The sequence below is a fragment of the Panthera onca genome, chromosome A3, assembly GCF_046562875.1.
Source record: "Panthera onca isolate mPanOnc1 chromosome A3, mPanOnc1 haplotype 2, whole genome shotgun sequence".
Lineage (NCBI taxonomy): Eukaryota > Metazoa > Chordata > Mammalia > Carnivora > Felidae > Panthera > Panthera onca.
Genome location: NC_138341.1, coordinates 110,987,032 through 111,009,724, shown reverse-complemented (window position 1 = coordinate 111,009,724; position 22,693 = coordinate 110,987,032). Strand labels below are relative to the sequence as shown.

At 48.4% G+C, this 22,693-nt stretch overlaps 1 protein-coding gene across 1 annotated transcript in view; it reads left to right on the top strand.

The window, feature by feature from the left end:
* Positions 1-669: 669 nt before the first annotated feature.
* TMC2 (transmembrane channel like 2) overlaps positions 670-22,693 on the top strand; it is a 68,766-nt gene continuing 46,742 nt past the window's right edge. Inside the window, exons 1-4 of the mRNA XM_078443813.2 lie at positions 670-703; positions 859-939; positions 12,766-13,084; positions 16,843-16,995. Coding sequence (XP_078299939.2) covers positions 670-703; positions 859-939; positions 12,766-13,084; positions 16,843-16,995 — 587 coding nt within the window. The remainder of the gene's footprint in view (positions 704-858; positions 940-12,765; positions 13,085-16,842; positions 16,996-22,693) is intronic.

The window sequence follows — 22,693 nt, the reverse complement described above, 5'->3', positions numbered from 1 at the left end:
GAGCATGAACGGGGGAGGCTCAGAGAGAAGGAGACACAGAATCTGAAACAGGCTCCAGGCTCTGAGCTGTCAGCACAGAGCCCGAAGCGGGGCTCGAACTCACGGACCGCGAGATCATCACCTGAGCCGAAGTCGGACGCTTAACCGACTGAGCCACCCTGGCGCCCCAGGGAACCTGCGTTTTAAACAGAAGGCCTGGTGATAATTTTCACCAACATCCCACAACTTTCCTGGTGCCTTGTCCCAATTAGGGAGTCCGGGTAGAGGGAAAGGGCCCTGGGATGCTCTTCACATCCCCCGTGGCCAGAGTGCAGGTGGCGTCAGAGCTGGGAGGTGAGCTGGCAGCTCCTGGCCCCTCCAGGGCCCCTCCGTGTGTAAGTGATGCCTGAAACGTGAGGCCACACTGCCCCTCTGCTGGGAAACCTGAGCGGAGGAGTGTGTAGCCGGATTGAAGGGCTGGGAACTCCCCGCCTCCTTCCTCACCTCTCTCCCGACCTTCACCCACCTCCAGTTCAATCTCGAACAAGCCAAGGGGCCCTGGCTGCCATCAGGGCCCAGAAAGGAAGCCCGGCCACCATGAGGGCAGGAGAGCGCACCAGGCTGAATGAAGGTGCACGTGGGCCAGCCATCGGTGTGAGCCAGCGCAGGGGCTGAGGCGCTCCTCTGACCATGAGCCGCCAGCCGAAGAGCCTGGGGGAGGAAGGTGAGTGGTCCCCAGCTCCAAAGGGCCCACCCACCGTGCTCCAGAGCAGCAGCAGCGAACCAGGGGAGCAAAGGGGGTCTCTTGAGGCACAGGGACCGGGCTTGAGCCCAGGGTCTGCCACTGGCCGGCTGAATGGCCCCAATCTGGATATCCAGCCTCTCCCAGCCTCACCCATGAGATGGACGAAGGCAACTTGCTCCCAGGCAGGACCATCGAAGGGACTGCCAAGGGCACATGTAAAGTGCCCCGCACGGTGCTGGTGTTGGCAGAACCCTGAGACCCCAGCAGGGGTCTCAGTCTCCTGCTCTCTTGGTTAGAATCACCTTTCCTCAGCAATCCCCTCAGCAAACTTCTCTATCTGTCCGTCTGTCTGTCTGGGGCGGGGTGGATGGGGGATGCGGGGATGTTCTGACCTCGTGTCCGCTCCAGGGTGTCAGAGATATGTCAGGACTGGGGATGCTTGTTAGTAAAATTATCGGGGCCAGGTCGTCATCTGGGGCAGTGGGGACCGGCTGAGGGCTCCCCAACAGCAGAATGGGGGTGATCCAGGGAGGGGGATGCCCAGAGGTCGGCTATCTGTCATGCTTCATCTCTTCCAGCAGGCAGTGGGGTGAGAGGACAGGTGAGGAGCGGCTCTCCAGGCACAGGTGAGGTGGGGTGATGCCTGAGTTGGGGTGTATGTGAGATGGGGTGATGCGTTCTCTTCCACCCTCCCCTCCCCTCCCCCCTCCCTTGTAAGGACCCCTGGGGGCGGGGCGGGGGTGGAGGGGTGGGGAGGCAGGTGCTTTCATTGGGGAAGGGACGGGATGCTGCGCAGAGAGGCCCTGCCCGCAGCCCAGAGTTAGGGACACTGAGTCAAGCCTCAGGAAGCAGTGACCATTTAGCAGGGAAGCACCGTCCACGCAGCGGGTTGGTCGTGGAGCCAGGACTCACACCCGGGCCACCTGACTCCAGACAGCACGCTCGTCACCTCCACAAAGTACCAGCGGTAGTGGGGTTAGGCCACCTTCCCATCAGGAATGCGGCCACAGCTCTTCTGTGAGCCGGGGAAGGCTGTACCCAAAGTGGGGTCACCTGCTCCAGGAGGAGCCGGAGGAAGCCATCAGCAGGAGAGAGGACCCTTCGAGGCCATGAGGAGGGCAGAGGCCATACTCACAGGTCAGGCATCCTACGCTTCGGGTCATGAGACGTGTTGTGGATGTTATGATGCCATTTTTTCTTTCTTGAATCCCCCCGATAAGCGAGGAAGCAGAATTGCAGGAAAGGAAGGACTTCCGGGGTGAGGGTGGAAGAGATTCCGCCAGCCAGTTCTGAGGGGGAGGGACTCGTCTGGGCCCCCACCCAGGCACACTGGACTGGCTCGGACGAACTGGCCAGCATCCACCTCGTCTGTCTCCTTTGCCAAGCCCTTCCCTCTTGTCACCCTCTGCTTCCCCACAGCCAGGGGCCCGAGTCCCGTCATGACAAGTCGGGGGGGTGTGGGGGGGAGGGGAAGAACCCAAGAGCAAGGCTTGTGCAAAAGCCAGGACCCTGGGCAGGAGGGAGGGGCCAGGGCACCACCACTGGCATCTCAGCCCTCCTTTCTGCCCCCAGAGCTCCAGAGCTGCCCCTTGGCCACTGTCTGTCCTCCCTACCCCACCCACCATCCAGTCATTATTTCCCTCCAGACATGGGGACAAGCATTAGAAATTGTGCCTGCGTGTGGCTGGATGGGAAACCCCTTCCCCACAGGAGGGTCAGCTCTGTTGGTGACGGTTGTCTAGGTGTAGGATGCACAGATCTGTTTCTCCACATCCCATTTTCCTTGCCCATGTCCCTCCTGCACCCAGCCTGGCTCCCCTCTGCCCCAGCTGAGGGGGCTGGCCTTGGTGTCATGGGTGGGCACATGGCCCTCAAGCAGGACTGAGATGGAAAGTCATTTTGCCTAAAACACAAACATTTTCCTACTGAAATATGCCACTCACCGCCCCCCCCCCTTGCCATGCACCCTTCTCCCATAAAAAAGAGGAAATGAATTTTCATTTCAGGGGTCCAGATGGTTAAGGAATACAGCAAAGTTAAATATTGGGAATCCATTAGGTTAACTGAAGCCCGATTACATAAAGATTTTCATTTTAAATCTCCTCTGGAGTCACCTCTGAGGGGACCTGATAGCCTATTCCTTCAGCTTCTAGGATGTTGAGGGGGGAAACTGTCTGAGAATACAAAGCTATTTTCTCAAAATAATGACAATCTGTCATTCCGTTAGTCGAAGAGGAGGGTCAGAACTCTCCTACCTTCCAGATCCTTCGGTAAACGTATTTAACGGTGAAAATCACCGAGCTGGAGGGTGAGCCAGACCCTGCTGGGCCTTCCAGCTTCTCCTCAGCCAATTTTCACTTTGGATCAGGTCCATGCGCCCGAGGAGGCCTGTTACGAGTGAGGGAGTACATGCTGGGGCTTGGAGGTCTTCCTAAGGTAGCAGCTGCTTTTCTGGCTCCTAAATTATTCATTGTGTGGAGTCCACGGAACACTGGCTGTAAAGAAAAACTAAAAAAGTAGAAAAGGCTTGGGGAAGATTGAGGAGCAAATTCTGGCTTGCTTTCCACATTCCGTATGGATTTCGTTCAGTTGGGAAATAACATTACAACAGGAGTCACAGCCTGTAAAAAATGCATGAACCCTCGACTTTCATCCATAGCGTTTGAAAAAATGCTTGGTATAGCTCATTACCAGAAAGAAAACCATTTGTTAGCTGATTGAGGACACACAGAGCTCAGAAGAAGATGCAGACGTGTATCGACATTTTTACCCAGTTCTTTCAAGCAACATGCAGCTGGTGTCGGATGGGACCCAGGAGACCTGATGCACACACTCTCTGCTCTTCTGTCCTCTCTGAGAGCATAGCTCAGTTCTAGAACTCTTCTAAAGGGTCACAGCTGCAGTAACACACACTTTCTCACACTCGCTCCTGGTCTTTGGACAGGGTGGCTTAGTTTCTGGCTCTACCCCCCCCCCCCCCCATGATGGGGGCCGAAACCTTCCAGAGCCATGCGGAAGAACATCTACAGGACAAACCCATCTCTCACTGGCTGATACTGACCTGCTTCCTAATTTGGATGAGTTACCATTACACTTAAATAATCTTGCGTTCACATTTTCTGACCGAACCCCTTTTCCCATAGGAGGGGAGTCAGAGAAGAAAGAGATCAGGGCAGGAGGGAACCAAGAAAACCTATCTGGCCACACATATGATCACCTGTCTTTGCATCTAGAAACAACGCTCATTGCTTTTCAATGAGCTGACACCAGTTACCTCGTGCCATAATCGCAACAATGAGAAACCGAGTCCCAAAGATTGTTAATGGTGGAGTCAGACCCTTGCTCGGTGCCTTTTCTTGCCTTCACAGCGAACATGCTCATGGGGCCTGCCCTGCAGTGACCAGGACCCGGTGTCCCAACCCCACAACAGTTTCATCAGTGCTTCTAGCAACATTCTCTGATGCAGACCACATCCTGCAAAACAGGCTCCAGTATCACACCCTCACCCTCCAGATTTCAACCCAGCTGCCCCATGGGTACAGCTCTCTGGGCAACCTCCCCTGTGGGAACTCCCCACCCCAGCAACCAGATTATAGCCCAGACTCTGCCCTGCCTTGCTCACCCATGCATCAGACCTCTTGGCATTTCCACTGGAGCCCCTCCATTCCCTGTTTCCTCTGCCTAGAATCCCCCCACCTTGCTAGCACCGCCACTCCCTTCTCCCCTTCTTCTCTTGGCAAAATCTTGTTCATTCTTCCAGAATCAGAGTGAACATCAGTTCTTTGCTAAGTATTTCCAATCATCCCAGTTATACTTTATCACTCTCTCTCTCTCTTTATTTCCATGACTTTTTTTTTTTTTTTTGGCCCACCATATTTATTCCTTCTTTCTAAAAACAAAATGTGTTTATCTAACTTGTTGTCAAAAACCGGCTTCCTAAATATCACCAACACAACCTATTGATAAGATAAAGCTGCTTTATTGCTTATAGCGAGAAAAGCTTTGGATGGCCTCAGGAAAGGGAAGGGAAGGTCAGAATTTACTGAAAATTGAAAGTTTGATTTCAGGCAGGACTTTCAAAGTGGGGGCTAGATTGGAATTGGATGAGAATTCTAATACAAGAGTCAACAATAAATGGCAAGGTCAGGATTTTGAGGCAAAGCATTCAAAGAATCTTTGGGTGCAAATTTTTGGTGATGCTTTCCATTGAAGAGTTGATGAGTCTTTGGGAAAATCCTGCAATGACCAATCAAGCCATTTGCTTGGGGGAGGAGACTCTTGGAAAAAAATAAAGTCATGCTAATGAAGACAGAGGTATAACACAAAGTCATCTTACTGAGGACCCTAAGGTGTAGTTTTGGGTTCTCTGTGTCTGGGCGGAGTGTGGGATAGATGGTTTCTGTTCTCAGTGGGTCCTTGTGGTCATTATTCAGCCCAAACTGAAGGTCAGACCATCAATATCTGAGAACATCAATCCAGATCTTCACCACTGTTTGAGGTATCATAATTGCATGTCAATCACCTGTGGATAGTTGTTTCAACCTCCCAGTTTCTGGGGATAGTTGTTTCAACCTGTGTGTCAGGTTTTCCAGTTCTTTCTTCTGCATGACCTTTTGCTGAATCATTTGATGCATAGCAGGTATGCAACAGCATTTAAAACTCTGGAGATCACACATCTGAACACCGGTACACAGACAAATACAAAGAGAAGGATTATGGCCAGAGTTTGCATAGTTCACTTTTCAGCCAGGAGCCAAGAATGCCCAGACTAAATAAAATAACAAATCTCATGCACAATCAGAAAAGTCCATGGAACCAAATATGGGATCAAAGTTCCCCACTTCCTGATATCTTTGTTTACTTCTTGGATCTTTTTAGTCATGTTAAAGATCTCTGAGAGGTCTTCAGGAATGCAAGTATAACATTCCTCCCCTGAACATTGCACATTACCCTCGAAAGGCCAAAATATATCTGAAGCCGCTCTGATATAAATCATCTCTCGTCCAATGTCATAAACCTCTCAGGAGATGGATTCTTGGTGGATTATCTAACCACCTTTTATTCTCTCAATAATAGCATGTAAGTTTCATTTTACCATCCAGACTTCTTCTAAAGTATGGAAATGAAAGTCCTGAATTTCACAATACCCGTAGAATAAGTAGGAGTTTCGGTTCTGGAATTAAGGCCCAAGTTTTCTTTCTTCAATGAAACTGTTTACTAATCTTGTTTTCCTAGAGGGCAAACTACTGGGCCAAAATGGATCCTGGGTGATGTCAGAAGCAATCCTGAGAATAGGTATTAGTTTACCTAAGTAACAAGTTCCTGTCTGATTTGCGGGTAATAGTAGGCTTCTGTACCAGATCCAATACCAGTTACTGGGGGCCACATAATGATCTGGTTTGGGCCAAAATACTACTATGGGATTGTGAAATAATGCTGTAAAGTTTTGACACCGTTCATCAAAAATAGATTGGTATCAGGAGTGAATGTTGTAGTATCGAGGTTATTAGGTGGGTCTAAAGGAAAAGTAACGTGTTTTATTGATCTGCGAAAGCGAGACAGTCTCCAAAAATACACCACCTGTCCCCTGATCTCCTTCTAAGCTTTAGTTCAGTGACACTATTGTTTCAGCAGAGTCAAGGCCCTCCTAGAATGCGATGGGGGTTTTGGGTTTCCGGCCACTTGGCCTATTGTGGAATTTACCATCTAAAACATCACGCAATGGTTGAGTCCAGTTTGCCAGAAAACCAACTGATTTCTTACATGGAATTGGGACCAAAGACAGCTGAGTGGTTCCCAAGGGAAATATGCACTTTAGGTAGTTCATGGGTGAATGGTAACTGGGTATTGGATTCATACCAAGGAGTGATTAAGGAAGCAAACAGGGCTTTATTAGTAACACAACTAAATACAGCTTTACGTTAGTGCAGGATGGAATTTAGGTTAAAGAGTAGAAAACGGGAATACAGGTTACAGAGTGACAATCTATGGTCTTGTTCCATGGATCTTGGGCACAACTGTCTATATCCAAAGACTGTCTGCTTCAAGAGGACTTCTAAGCACCCTCAGCTTGAGGCCACCAGTAGCGATGGTCTTCCAGTAATTTGAAGATGGTGATGTCTCTTCAGTCAAAAGACACGAATCCAAGAATCGACCCCTTGAGAGTTTCACTACTGTGCTAGTTGTTAACAATACCTGCTAGAATCCTTCCAGTTGGGGTTCTGAGACAGTCCTTTGATTAACGACAAAAACTCTAGACTACAGCTGAGATTTCAAAGAAGTTTCAGGGTAAAACAAGTAGTATCTGTAGGTGACAGAGACTTAAAATGGCTATGGTTAGCTTATTACTAATAACTTACAAAAGTGAAATATTTCATAGCAATAATGAAACTGGCCAGGAAATTTGGTTGTTTCTATGGGATGCAAAACAAACATAATAGGGCAATCTAAAAGTTTTGGGCAAAACGTTTATAATGAGTAGGCATGTTTTTGTATACACAGGGAACATTATATCTGACTTATAAAGTTGGTTAAACATAATCTTTACAGAGAAAAAATATCTTGAGATATAATGTATAATTAGATAAAAACATATACATAATATAACAAGAACATATCAATCAGATAAGAAAAATAGATCAAGAAAATTATGTAAAGAGGGGCGCCTGGGTGGCTCTGTTGGTTAAGTGTCTGACTCTTGATTTTGGCTCAGGTCATGACCTCATGCTTGGTAAGATCAAGTCCCACACAGGACTGCCAGAACAGAGCCTGCTTGGGATTCTCTCTCTCTCTCTCTCTCTCTCTCTCTCTCTCTCTGCCCTTCACCAGCTCATGCACATGTGTTCTCTCTCTCAAAATAAATAAATAAACATTTTTTAAAAAGAATATTACGTAAAGAGATTCATTCAGTCCAGAGTAGGTCCTAAGCTTATGTGGGTTTTTTTTTTGTTTTTTTTTTTTTTGAGAGAGAGAGAGAGAGAGCACATGCACATGTGCACTGGAGAGGCAAAGGGAGAGGGAAAGAGAATTTTTTTTTTTTTTTTTTTAGGAGACAGAGAATCTTAAGCAGGCTCCACAGCCAGTGCAGAGACTGATGCAGGGCTTGATCTCACAACTGTATGCCAGAATCAAGAGGTCAACACTTAACCTATTGAACCACCAGGCGCCCCAGCATGTGTATTTTAATAAAACTCTATAGGTAAATCTGATGTGCATCTCCAGTTGTAAAGCACTGGCCTAAAAGATGCCAGATTCAAATTAAAGAATATTGTTATCAAATAAACATTTTAAATGATAAGTGAGTTGTGACTGATTATTATACTGTTGCCTAACATCAGGCAAATCACCTGCAGGACTCTGATTAATGGAAATAAGTCATGGACAGCAAGGGCATGCAGCAAACCTCTCAGAACTGCCCATAGGGCATACAGTTGCTGAAATATTTAAACATTTGACCTATCCCAATTTAACCTAGGAAAGGCTAAGCGTCTCCTCTGATTTGACAACTCTTCCCATGAAACTCCAACAGTAACATATCAAATAATCCTAATTGTTTCTGGCACCTCTCTTTGTCATAAGGTGGAAGAATAAGTCTTTGTGATTTTCCAGGGACCTTCTGGGAAATCTCAAAGATAGTTTTAGATAACAAAAGATATTCTGAAAGTTATTTTTCTTCATTTTACACTTAGGACTCAATCTTAGAAAAAAGAAATCAACAGTTGTCAGATTCGAACACTTAAGATAGGATCATGGTGCCTTAGCAACCATATCTGGCTACTCATTTGTTTTACGGGCCAGAGTGTAATCTATCTTCATGAATGTTCCATGTGAGCTCAAGAAGAATGTGTATTCTGCAGTTGTCGGATTAAGTATTCTATAAACTTCAATTAGATCCAGTTGATTGATGGTGTTGTTCAGTTCGACTATGTCCTTACTGACTTTGTGCCTGCTGGGTCTATTGATTACTGACAGAGGGGCTGGACTCCCCAACTGTAATTGTGGATTCGCCTGTTTCTCCTTGCAGTTCTATCAGCTTTTGGTGTTGTGTTGTTAGGCGCATACATGTTAAGGATTGTTATGTCTTCTTGGAAAACTGATCTCTTTAGCATTATGTAATGCCCTACTTTTTGCCTGATAATTTTCCCTGTTCTGAAATCTGCTTTGTCTGGAATTAGTACAGTTACTCTAGCTTTTTGGTTCGCATTGGCATGGTATATTTTTTTCCATCCTTTAACTTGTAATCTGTATTTGTCTTTATATTTAAAATGGGTTTCTTGTCTTTCCCAATATCGGCTCTGACAACCTCTTTCTCTAATTGGTATATTTAGACCATTGTTGTTAAAGTGATTATTGATATAGTTAGATTAATATTTGCCATATTTGTTGCTGTTTTCTATTCATTGCCCTTGTTTTTTGTTCCTATTTTTGTCTTCCACTCTTCCTTTACATTTTGTGGTTTTGACTGAGCATGTCCTATGATTCCAGTTTCTCTCCCTTTTTAGCATATCAGTTGTCCTTTTTTTAGGGGTTTCGCTAGAGCCTGCAATATCCATTTATAATTAACACGAGTCCACTTTCAAATAACATTATACCACTTTATGGGTGGTGCAGGTTCCTTATAACAGAGTATTTCCAGTTCCTCCTTCCTGTCCCCTTAACACCACTGTCAGTCATTTCACTTATCCATACGCTATAGTCATCCAATATATTTTGCTATTATTATGTCAAACAAACTCTTATCTGTTGGATCAGTTAAGAATAAGATCTTAGATCTCAGCTTATCAGTTTCCTCCTTCGAAAGGCCTTCGTTAAGTCTGGGTGAAGCCCACCCCTGTGCTTCTTAAATTTTTTTTTTCAACGTTTTTTATTTATTTTTGGGACAGAGAGAGACAGAGCATGAACGGGGGAGGGGCAGAGAGAGAGGGAGACACAGAATCGGAAACAGGCTCCAGGCTCCGAGCCATCAGCCCAGAGCCCGACGCGGGGCTCGAACTCACGGACCGCGAGATCGTGACCTGGCTGAAGTCGGACGCTTAACCGACTGCGCCACCCAGGCGCCCCCCACCCCTGTGCTTCTTGAATCATAGCACTGATCACGCTGCCTCTTCCACTAACTCAAAATGTGTTGAGGGACAGAATCTTGTCAATCTCATTTGCTGCTGTAGCCTGTAGCCAAGCAGGCAGGCACATTGCCCATTTGAATATGCCACCAATATCCTGGTTTGAAACCCAAAAAGGGAACTTTGAGTAGTTTCTCTCTGAACCTCAATGCAAATTGCACTCACTAAATCTAACTCCAGCTTACATCACACTTGCACTGATACTATCTCGGTTGGATTTCCCGACCACACTTTGAGGTAGGTGCCTATAGATCGATCAGGTTCCCTGGAAGCAGAGCCCGATATGGGGATTCGTGGGCATGTGATTTATCGAGGATGGCTGTCAAGAGACAAGGAGTGAGGGAAGTAGGACAGGGCAAGGGAAGGAATCGAGCAAGGATGTATGCTCAGATGGACTCTAACCATCCTATGATCCCACAGGAAGCTCTGGAGTATGAATGAGCCACAGATTTGCTCAGCCTTGAGGCAGAAGACTGGACTTTTGTACCTCTGTATCAGTTAGTAATTGACCATGGTCTGACTCAAGGAGAGGAAAGGGATGTAAACATCTGGGCATTTCCCGGCAAGATGGCTCCCATCAACCAAAGGCTCCCTGGAGAAGGGAGAGCCTGTGAGCTGTTACAGCCACCCTGCCCAGGAACCAGGGGATGATGCAGTGGCCCGGTAATGGGATCTGGGTTGACCAGGGGCAGCACTTACCAGAGTACCCACAAGGAAGCTGACTCAGAAAGAAAAAGCAACCCGCCCAGCGGTACCCAGATAATAACCATCAGAACCAGACTTCAGACCCAGACAGCCAGACTCTGAATCCCCAACTCCGTCTGCCCAAATCCAGCCCCACCTACCACAAACTAGTTCTGGTTGCTATTTGACAGGGTGGCCTGCTTCTCAGAACGGAAAATCTCTAGGGGCAGGGAAGCAGCTAGGAAAGCTCTCTGTGGCCACTGCATTGCATGCACAGCCTTGAGAGACTGCATAAGGAGTAGGGTAGAGGTGAGAATTTGGGAAGCTGAGAGTCCACGTCCCAGCCTCCATGACTGCTGCTGGGAATGGCAAGTGATGAACTTCTACTCTGCTCTGCCCAAAGTTGGGGCTCTTGCAATGCAGCTGGGGAAATCTGCCTGGCCATGACACAAAAGCCTGGATGGTGGCTCCTGTGGACAATGAGACCAAGTGCCCTGCAGAAGAGTTCCCAGGCACTGCCCACTCAGAGGCAGGGCCTCAGGGTGCAAAAGTGGGAGGCAGGCTGGAGACAGGAGGGGAAGGGGCCTTTGTTGAATACACCCCATGGGCCAGACTTTTTACTCCTGCTTTTCATTTTTATTTTTTTAATGTTGATTTGTCTTTGAGAGAGAGACAGAGATAGAGTATGAGCGAGGGAGGGGCAGAGAGAGGGCGAGACACAGAATCTGAAGCAGGCTCCAGGCTCTGAGCTGTCAGCACAGAGCCCGACACGGGGCTCAAACTCATGAACCGTGAGATCATGACCTGAGCCAAAGTCGGACGCTTAACCAACCGAGCCACCCAGGCGCCCCTACTCGTGCTTTTAATTAACCTCCCAACCACATAAGGAAATAAGGGTTACTAGAGCCATTTTACAGATGAGGAAACTGAGGTGCAGAAAAGTAATTTATTTGTGGCCACAGAGATAATAAATGATAGACATGATCTTTTCATGCAAACCAGCGTAGCTCGTAACCTGTGTTCTTTCTAGAAGTAAAAAATATCTTATTTCTGGGGCACCTGGGTGCTCAGTCGGTTAAACCTCCAACTTCATCAGGTCATGATCTCGACCTCAGTTCATGAGTTCGAGCCCCGCATCCGGCTATCTGTCAGCACAGAGCCTGAAGCCTGCTTCCAATCCTGTCTCCCTCTCTCTCTGCACTTCCCCCGCTCATGCTCTCAATCTCTCTCAAAAATAAACAAACATTTAAAAACATTTTTTTAATACTTTATTTCTGGATTAAAAGTATCAGGGGAGTGCCATCCGTTCTCAGATGTCAGTCACTGTTCTGTGTTCATTAACAAGCTGATGGAGAAAGCATGAACATCCCCATGGCAGACGGGAGCTCAGAGAGGTCAAGTGACTTGCTCAAAGACACCCAGCTAGTAAGTGACGAAGAGGTTGGTTATTCATACCAGAACTTCATGATAACCTTGCCCGCATGTAATTCGTAACTTTGTGAATAGTTGTACTTAGCATAGCTGTTGGGCAAACTGTTGAGGAAATTTCATACTGTAGATTCTGTTCAACCAGGCCGTTTGCCAATGCTACAAAGTCATGGTTGATACACACACTCACAGGCGGGGTCCCGTGAGACAGCAGCCCCTGAAGAAAGGAGCCTGTCAGTGGTCCAGACAGAGCCTTGCCAAACAGAGACGGGGGCTTGGCCTGGCCCTGGGGGTCAGGAGATGACTCCGCTCTGACCCCAAAGAGCTGCACACCCACAAAGAGGAAAGGCATGTGCCTAAATCTCTAACCGAGCTTTATTTTTTTTTGTAATGTTTATTTATTTTTTGAGAGAGAGCGTGAGAGCGTGCACATGAGTGGGGGAGGGGCAGAGAGAGGGAGAGAGAAGCCCAAGCAGGCTCCACACTGTCCGTGTAGAGCCCGACGTGGGGTTCAAACCCACGAACGGTAAGATCACGACCTGAGCCAAAACCAAGAGTCAGTCACTCAACCGACTAAGCCACCCAGGTGGCCCCCCCTCTACCTGAGGTTTAGGCAAGAGCGTGGGAGTGCCAACCGGTCAGAAGAGGGAGACATTAATTCTCATCCCAGACCAGGGGCTCCGAAAGAGGTGGCCTTTGGAGCCAACAAGCTCCAGGAAGTATCTTGGGCATCTGGTGTCTCACAGCTGGGGGCACTTTCCTGGGGTGGAGGCCGGTGAGGCCAGAACTGCCCAATTCCTGCCCCTGCAGGTGACAGGTCCGGGAGGAGACCCTCAAAGAAGCGGGCTCCCAGAGCCGAGGGTGCCGCGGGCAGGCGCGGAGCCCAGCCTGGCCAGAAGGAACGGGTCGGGGGCAGCCCAGGGCCGGGATCCCCCCGGAGGAAGCAGGCAGAGCGCAGGAGACACCGAGAAGAGCTGGGGGAACAGGGGCGGAGCTCCGCAGAGAGGACCTGCACAGAGAGGAGGAAGAAGGATGGGAGGACTTCCCTCAAGGAGCAGAGAGCACCCTCAAAGAAGGAAAAGGAGGTGCCGAGGAAGGAGGAGACGTGGAAGCGGCTGAAGAAGCACAGGTGTGTTGTAATTCTGGTCCAGGTGCGTTTATGATCAGTGCCCTCCTCTCCTTTGGCCTTTCTCCCTCCCCTGACAAAGGGTTGATGTCCCCTCCCCTGGTATAGGTGACCCCTCCAATCTCCTGCTTCTGTTTGTCCCCCGCTTTTCCACCACCCTGCTCTCCCCCATGAAATGGGAAGAGGGTCTTGGCCACGCTTGGAGGGGACACTGGGTGATCTCAACCGCAGTGCCTCATGTCCGGCAGGTGCGAGTGGACGTACTGAGTGGGGAGGTGACATGGCAGCGGGGTGGGACCAGATCCCAAGTCTCCTAAATTTCAGCTGGTGGCTCACCGCAGCTCTTGAAGAGGAACTGAGAGAAAAGAACAAAACTGGATTTAGGAGTCATCGTAGGACTTAAGCACGCCATTTCCCCAGTCTGGACCTGTGTCCTCTTCTGTGAAAGGTGGCGTTGATTTAAAGGACCCTCGAGGATTCCACCAGCCCTGAAACCTAGGATGTGGGGGGTTTGTTTTTTTCCTTTGTTCCATTAGTGCTGGCACACGTAGGTTCACAGACAGAGCCAGCTTCAGGAGTCAGCAAGTCAGGATTTGGGTTCCATTCTTTGCTGCCAATTTTGATGGGACATCTCCTTCTCTTTGCCCTCCCCCCCCCCCCTTTTTAGCTTTCCTCACTTCCCGGGATGTTTTAAGAATCCCTGTTGGTAATGGCTGCAGAGGCTTTTGAAACAGAGGAAGGAAGCAGGGCCAGGGTGAAGGCGATGTTCCTTTCCACGAGGGTCTAACCCCCTCAATAGGGTGTTCCACCGCCCCTCCCTGCCTTTACAGAGGGAACTGAGGCCCTCAAAAGGGCCACTGATTTCTTCTGTCACCCATGCCGGTCATCTCCGGCTTGGTTAGGGCTTTTGTCTCCTGCCTGATTGTCCTTGGACATAAGCTAAAGGGGTAAAGAGTGCATGGTGCCCGCAGCAACTTAAAGAGAACTTGAATGCATGTTGATCAAGCCCTGAAGTGTCCTGAGTGTTAGAGGGAGGCTGCCCCACCCCAAGCAGACCGCAGGTGTCTGGACGGCAGAGGCAAAGCAAGGGGTGCCATTCTCAGCTGAGTGCCACAGCAGGGCAGAGAGAGACGGAAAAGACTCAGTCATGTTCCCCAGATGCTGACGGTCTAGTAGGTAAGATAGGACGTGGGCATCAGTCATCATAAGACAAGGCGGAAAGCAATATGCACTCAAGAAAGGGTTTGATGAAATGCCTTTTCCGTGGGGCCCTGGGGCATCCGGGTTTCTCCATCGAGAAGGTAAGCATTTCGGCCAGTCCCTGAAGCACACGGGGAATTGAGGCAAAGCCTGAGTGCCCTGCACCCCCAGACCAAGGGACCCCTGAGGAGAGACTCAAAGGAAGCTGTCATGGGATGTGCATGAGGCATGGCAAGACACCCCTGTGCCCTCGGCTGTCCAGCGAGGTGCTGGACCCCTCTTCTCTCCTCTGGTCCATGAGGTCTCCTCCGTTCTTTGAGTTCCTCAGAAATTAAAACTCATGGGGGCTGCTGCAAATTGTTCTCTAAAACCTGCAGGGACCCAAGCCCACATCCTGTATTTACATTTATGGAAGTGGCTGAGAAGGCTGCCTGGGCCTGGCCTTCTCCAGCCATTCCCTCACCCCATGGGCAGCTGTCCCGCTCAGAGTTTTTTTCCGCAAGCAAAGGACACTGTGAGGAACACACACAACAACTAAAATGTTGCAGCAGCTGGGGATGCCCAGGTGGCTCAGTTGGTTGAGCGTCCAACTTCGGCTCAGGTCATGATCTTGTGGTTCATGAGTTCGAGCCCCGCGTCAGGCTCTGTGCTGACAGCTGGGAGCCTGGGGCCTGCTTTGGATTCTGTGTCTCCCTCTCTCTCCCCCTCTTGCACTCTGTCTCTCTCTCAAAAATAAGTAAAACATTTTTAAAAAGTGTTTTTTTTTTTTAATTTTGTGGCAGCCGAACACACATGGTCTTGGCTGTGAGATGTTGAGGCTCCTTACACAGGGAGAAGGTTTCTGGATGCAAGTCCCCTCCCCCGTGCCATCCAGTACGACGGCCACCAGCCACATGCTGAGCCCTTGAAATGTGGCCAGTGTGACCAAGGAGCTGAATTTCTAATTTAACTTCACTTTATTCTTTAAGTTTATTTATTTATTTTTTATTTTGAGAGAGAGAGAGCGCGAGCAGGGAAAGGGCAGAGAGAGAGAGAGAGAGAGAGAGAGAGAGAGAATCCCAAGCAGACTCCGCATGCCAGCACGGAGCCCAACTTGGGGCTCGATCTCACGAACCGTGAGATCATGAGCTGAGCTGAAACCAAGAGTTTGCTTAACTGACTGAGCCATCCAGGCACCCCTCACTTAATTTCATTTTAATTCGGTGTTAATGCTACTGAGCTGACACAAAAGTTAGTGAATTTACTTCACTTGGACAGACAGCTGTAGTTTTGAAATCGACTTAACTTTGAAGCCGATGCATTTCTCCTTTAAAAAAAAAAAATGGGATGGGGCGCCTGGGTGGCGCAGTCGGTTAAGCGTCCGACTTCAGCCAGGTCACGATCTCGCGGTCCGTGAGTTCGAGCCCCGCGTCAGGCTCTGGGCTGATGGCTCGGAGCCTGGAGCCTGTTTCCGATTCTGTGTCTCCCTCTCTCTCTGCCCCTCCCCCGTTCATGCTCTGTCTCTCTCTGTCCCAAAAATAAAATAAAAAACGTTGAAAAAAAAAAAATTAAAAAAAAAAAAAAAATGGGCCAACTGCTTTTGTCCATGCAGATGCAAATGTCAAAGGAAAATGATATTCTACCACGTAATTCGTTGGCTGGGAAACTTTTAAGTATGTCTAAAACCATTTGGGTATGGTTTCAACCATACCCAACCAAATGGGTTTTACCCATTTGGGTAACCATTTCAACTACAAATCTTATGAAATCCAGATACAGATCAAATATGTTCACTGAAAATTTAATGTCTAAATCGACACACACAGGGGTTGTGAGAGGAACACCAGATTTTGAAGACAGTACAAGAATATAAAATGCCTCATTAATAATTTTTAGATTGGTTACGGGTGAGAATGACAATTTTTGACATGTTGGATTCAACGACGTGTATTATTAAAATGAACTTACCCATCTCCTTTTGCCATTTTAATGTGGTTACTAGAAAAATTTCAGGGGCGCCCGGGTGGCTCAGTCGGTTGAGTGTCCGACTTGGGCTCAGGTCATGATCTCGCGGTCTGTGAGTTCGAGCCCCGCGTCGGGCTCTGTGCTGACAGCTGGGAGCCTGGAACCTGCTTCGGATTCTGTGTCTCCCTCTCTCTCTGTCCCTCCCCCGCTCATGCTCTGTCTCTCTCTCTCTGTCAAAAATAAATAAACATTAAAAAAAATTTTTTTTTAATTAAAAAAGAAAAATTTCAAATGACAACGTGTGGCTCGGGCTGTATCTCTCCTGGGCAGCACTGTGCTAGAATGTGGCGGGCAAGGAGCACGCAGAGAAATCAAGTTGGGGGAGGTGACCCTCCCAGTGTCTTAGGCTACAGGACAGAGTGGCAGTCTCTTCTGATGGGTACTGGGAGTCACCAAGGGCTTCTGAGCAGGGGCGGGCCTCTGAGGGGTGGTCAGGGCTGGGAGGGTCAGGGAACACAGCCCGCCTGCCTTGCCCGTGGGCTCCCCTACATTCTGCAGGGTGCCTAAAGACACCAACTTCTCACTCTCCCCTCCTCTGCCCCGGGCTCTGCCTCCAGATCGCCCTCCTTGGCCTCCGGTGCCTCTGTCGGGGAGTCTCTGTCAGAGGAGGAACTGGCCCGAATCCTGGAGCAGCTAGAAGACAAGAAGAAGCTCATTGCCACCGTGCGGAGCAAGCCCTGGCCCATGGCGAAGAAGCTTACTGAGCTCAGGTGAGCAGGTGGTGGTCGGCCGGGGGCCTCTTGATGTTTGAGAGGCTCAGCTCCTTCTGATGGGCCCGGAGTCCCTTCTCCCTCTCCGCCCCTTGACAGGAAGGGAGATTCACCCTCCCACTCTGCTTTGGTCCCTTCAATCCCTAGCACAAGCATAGCGCCTGGGGCGGGGGGGGGGGGGGGGGGGGCGGGGGGGGGGTTGTTAGAGCCTAGACAGGCGTGAGCAGTGACTGTTTATTGACTGAGGCCCTGCCGTTGGCCAACACTGACAGGGTCTGGCGGGAGAGACAGAGGATCGTGGCGCTCTGGCCTACACCCAACCTGGCATCCTTTCTGTTTCGTGTCCCTTTCCTCTCATCTGGCGGCTTCTACACCTCCCTCACAACCCAGCACCGACGTGCCTCCCTTGGGCGGCTTTCCAGCCCCCACCCTCCCCACCTCGACACGTTCAGAACGCCCTTTGTGTTCTTTGGGCCCCAGAACCTCTTTGTGTGTGGCACACTCACGCTGGGCGTGTGGAGAACGGGGAGTGTGTCTGTCTCAGCTACTCTCGCGTCCCAGATGCCCGACCGCTCAAGGCCCAGGCTTGAGGTGACGCTCCATGAATGTTGTTCGGGCCTCCTCCTCTCCAAGCCCCTGACTCCTGTTTTCAGCTCAGCCCTTCTCCCGTTTCCACACAAAAGGCCGGCCCACCAAGCGTTTTGGGAGTCTCGTGTCTCTGCCGTAGTCTTGAGATAAGGCCAGGGGTCACACTGTTTAACTGGTTTTCTACTGGGAAAAAAAAAAAAAAAAAAAAATCCCATCCAATATTACCATTTCCCCCCAAGTTCTCCCTTGGTTTTTCTGCCACGGGGTGGGGGGGGGGGGCTGGGGGCGGGGGGAACACTCCCCTTGTCCTTCCCTCTTCATAAAGCCACTTTTGCTGGCTCCTGTCACACCTGAGTTTCCAGTCTGCCAACTGCCTCACCCTTTATTATGTAGAACAATTTGGCAGCTGTATGTTGACACCCCGTTTGCCCCCAAGAGGTGAGCGAAGAGGCCGGCTGCACACAGTGCAGACCCCGAGGGAGTTCTGGTAAACCCAGCTGACTCTACGCACCCAAGCAAATTACTACCGGGTGCCCTAGGCTTCTACGGGAAGAAATACCTCCCTGTGGTGCCTCCGGGCCCGTGCTGACCAACAGAACTTTGGGGCGTGACGGGGATGCTCTAAAGCTACACCCTTACTGCCGCCGCTAGCCCTATGTGGCTGGGAACCACTGGAAAAGCAGTTAGTGTGACCGAGTAACTGAATTTTTTGTTCTATTTTAATTTATTTAAATGAAATCATCGCACGTGGCCGCTGGCTACGGCTCGGGTGGCAGGTGCAGGCATGGACAGGGGCTGTCTTCTGGGTCTCCTCTCCCTGATCCCTCAGGGCCAGCTTCTTCCTCCTGTCAGGGGGCCCAGAACAGCCATCTGTCACTCTAACACCACCTCGCCCCCACTCAGGTGTCACCTGAACACATCTTTTATTAACAGCGGAAAAAGAGCAACCGAGGTGCTCATGGAAATGAGATCTCCAGCAGGCTGAAGTCTCGGGGACCGTGAACATTTCTTGAGGGCTGTTCGGCTGCCCAGAGGAGACGCGTGACATCTCCTCCAGCCGGAGGGCAGAGCTCCCGCCCCCAGTACCAGCGGCTAAGGCCTGGGGAATCAAACAGACCCAGGCGTCTGTCTCCGGGGCAGGTCTCCTCGACCCACACTGGCCTCTTCCCTTCACGATTCCCTCCTTCCTCTTCCCTCTCCCAAGACTCCTTATCCCAGAGTCAGGTCCAAGGTGGACAGCCTCTGGGTCTCCAAGCAAGCTGGGGCCTCTACCTAGAAGAGCTTTGCTTTCTGCCGGCTCGCCTGGCTAATTCCTACAACCCTGTAAGACTCGGGCCAAGCGTGCCCTCTGCGGGGAAGCCCCCACCGCCCGCCCCACATTCAGACTGAGTTACTTACTGCCCCTCAGATGCCCAAGGCACGGTGTCCTCACTCAACTGGATGCTCTTGTCCACGGAGCTGTGTCTAACACATCTCTCAGTACTCTTTCTTTTTGTACATATGGCCGCCGCTTGCTGAGTGCCCCCTGGGTACCAGATCTATTCTGAATGCTGGTATGTAACAACCAGTTACATACCAAGCCAGTTGTTGGTAAAACTCCTTTACTCCATTGTTATTGCCCCCGCTTTACTGATGAGCAAACACAGAGCCATCAGGTCACTTGCCCACGTTTTACGAGGTGAGGTAAGGGGCCTGGCCCGCATTTGAATTCAAGAATTCTGGCTCCGGTACCTACACTCTTAATGTGTCTTTTGCATTTGTCTGTTTATTTGTTTTATTTTTGAGAGAGAGAGCAAGCGGGGGAGGGGCAGAGAGAGAGGGAGACAGAGGGAGACAGAGGATCGGAAGCAGGTTCCAGGCTGTCAGTGCAGAGCCCGATGCAGGGCTCAGACTCAGAACCATTGGGATCATGACCTGAGCCGAAGTCGGATGGAGGCCTAACTGACTGAGCCACCCAGGGGCCCCACCTACACTCTTAATTTGTAATCATCTGTCTAGGGTTACTAAACATTCTGGAATGTTCGCGTCCTCCATGATTTCCTCCCATCACAAATAGCATTCCCAGACTACATCTTCTTTTTTTAGAAGCAATGGTGTGGGGACCCGTCTCTGGCCCACTCGGGCTGCTGGTTGACCCCGGGCAGAGTTGTTGTGACAATCGAAGCAGGATGACGGTGCATGAAGAACAGAGGTGAACTGGGGCAAGGCTGTGTTCACACCTCTGCTGCATCTAGGTGACTTTGGCTGGCTGTCCAGTGCCACTCGGATGATTTCCTTCCCTGAAGCCCTCTGAGCCTCCCGTTCCTCGCTTACAAAATAGGAGCGACAATTGACATCTGCCTTGCAGAGTTCTGACAGATTCAAACTGTTTATATTAAGTGTCCAGCACATCGTGTGGACGCATTTTAAAGCTTGAACATCTTTTGTGCCAGACACCATGCTGACCTCTGAGAGGTGAGAATGGGGAGCAAAGACGAATCAGAGAAGACGTTGCTGACAGGCATCATTAGTAACACAAGATGGGCGGTGCTGTCGGCAAAAGCGTTTCTAGAGCCCACGAGTCGGGGATGTTTGCTTTAAACTATAGAATTAATCGGCTATGTCCCTCTGCTTTATCAGAATCCTGACTGATATCTTCGAAATTTACGCAAACTGCTTGCTTTCTTTAGAGAAATCTGAAGAATTCCACTTCCAGGAAGATTGGGTAGACATACTTTTCCCTATTCTTCCCTAAAACCCTGGACATTATCTGCAAAACAAACATGAGAAGGCTCAGAAAGGTAGAGAGAAGAAGACGGTCTGGTGAAAGACCTCAGGACCAAAGGGTTGATGGGCCATTGAGTTTTGGGGTTTTCTTCTTGCCCTATATTTCCTAGACTGAATATTGGAGAAGCCAGCAACCCAGAAACACGAATAAACACAGACAAAGAACACCTCAAGACAGGGCATAAGTGGTGCCCCCAATGCCCTCACCAGGCTGGTATTAGAGAAAGCTGGGTGGGAAACAGGGACTTTCATCCCCAGTGGGCAGTAATGAAGTAATGAACCCTCCCTCCCCCTCTGGTGTCCATGCAAGTCCATGGGGAGGCTGGCCTTTCACCACCACCTGATAGTAACAAGGCATCCCTCCTAGGCAGGATGTTATGAGTAAAACCTGCTTGGGCACCTGAATTCCCATTCCCACTCAGCAGTAATGAAGAGTCCTACCCAGCCCCAGGTGCCAAAGTAGGCCAAGGGAAGAACAAGGACCTCCATCTGGAAGTAACCAGACAGCATCCCTTTCACCCACTGGGCCAGTGTCAGAGGAGGCCTGCTAAAACAGAAGATTTCAACAAGATCCGGAGTGTTTTAATATCCAAAGTGTCCAGGCTTCAACTGAAAATCACTCATCATACCAAGAACTAGGAAGATCTCAAGCTGAATGATAAGAGACAACTAAAGATTCTAACACCAAGATGATATAGATGTTAGAATCACCTGGCAAAGATTTCAAGAAACCATTACAAAAGTGCTTCACCAAGCAGTGAAACTAACGAAGAAATAGAAAGCCTAAGAAATAGAAGATATAGAGAACAACTAGAAATTTTTATTTTTGAGACTACTTATTTAATGTTTGTTTATTTTTGAGAGACAGAGCTCAAGCAGGGGAGGGGGAGCAGAGAGAGAGGGAGACACAGAATCCAAAGGAGGCTCCGGGCTCCGAGCTGTCAGCACAGAACCTGACACGGGGCTCGAACTCCTGAACTGTGAAACCATGACCTAAGCCAAAGTCAGACGCTTAACCGACTGAGCCACCCAGGTGCCCCACAACTAGACATTTTCGAAGTCAAAAAATACAATCACTAAAATTTTAAAAAACGAACGAGTGGGCCCAACAGCAGAACGGAAAGAGCAAAGAATCAATGAAATTGCAAGTAAAACAAGAGAATTTACCCAATCTGAACAATAGGGAGAAAATGGTCTGGGAGAAAACGTGAAAAGAACCTCAGGGACGTGTGGGACTATAATAAATGTTCTTACATTAGCGTCTCTTCCAAATCCCTCACCCTGAATATGAGAGGGTTGGGGGAGGGGTCCCAGAAAAGAGGAGAAACAGAGTGGGGCTGAAAAAGTCTTCAAACAAACAATGCCCCCAAATTTCTCAAATTTGGCAAAACTTACAGATTCAAGAAAGCTAAAGAAACCCTCCCGCAGGATAAACCCAAAGTGATCTATGTCAAGACATATCATAGTCAAACTTCTTACAAGCAGTCAGGATATTTACAAGCAGTCAGAGAGAAACAGTGCATTGCCTAAAGGGGAAAGCAATTAGAATGACAGAAAATTTGTCATTAGAAACCCTGGAGGACAGAGGAAGGGAGCACAAAAATTTTTCAAGTGCTAAATGAAAAGAATTCTATATTCTGCCAAATATCCTTTAAGAGTAAAGAAATCAAGACATTCTCAGGTGAAGAAAACCTAAAAAAAATCTGTTACCAGCAGACTATCCTAAAAGAATGGCTAAAGCAAATTCTCTAAGCAAAAAGGAAATGATAAAAGAATCTTCAAACATCAGGAAGGAAGAACATGGTAAGAGCAAAAATATTGAAAACTGTCATAGATTTCCCTTCCTCTCTTGAGTATTTAAAATTATGTTTGACAGTTGAAGAAAAAAATCATAACATCATCTAATATGGTTCTCAATGAATGTAGAGAAATATTTAAGACAATTATAAATGGGAGGATAAAGGAACATACAGGGAAGTAACACTTTTACACTTTACCTAGTAAAATGTCAGCTCCAGTAGACTTTGACAAGATATATATATGTGTATATGATATATATGTATATGTATATGATATATATGTGTGTATATATATGAGTGTTGTGTACAAACACACACCTTACATTACATACTATATTATATGATAATGTACAGTAATAATTAAATTATATTTAATTATTATAGTATATTAATTATTATATATTAATATAATTATATTAATTATAAATATAATATAATTTATATTAATATATAATATATAATATATTTATATAAATATAAATATAATTATATTAATATATAATAATTAATATAATAATAATATATTAATTATATTAATAATATAA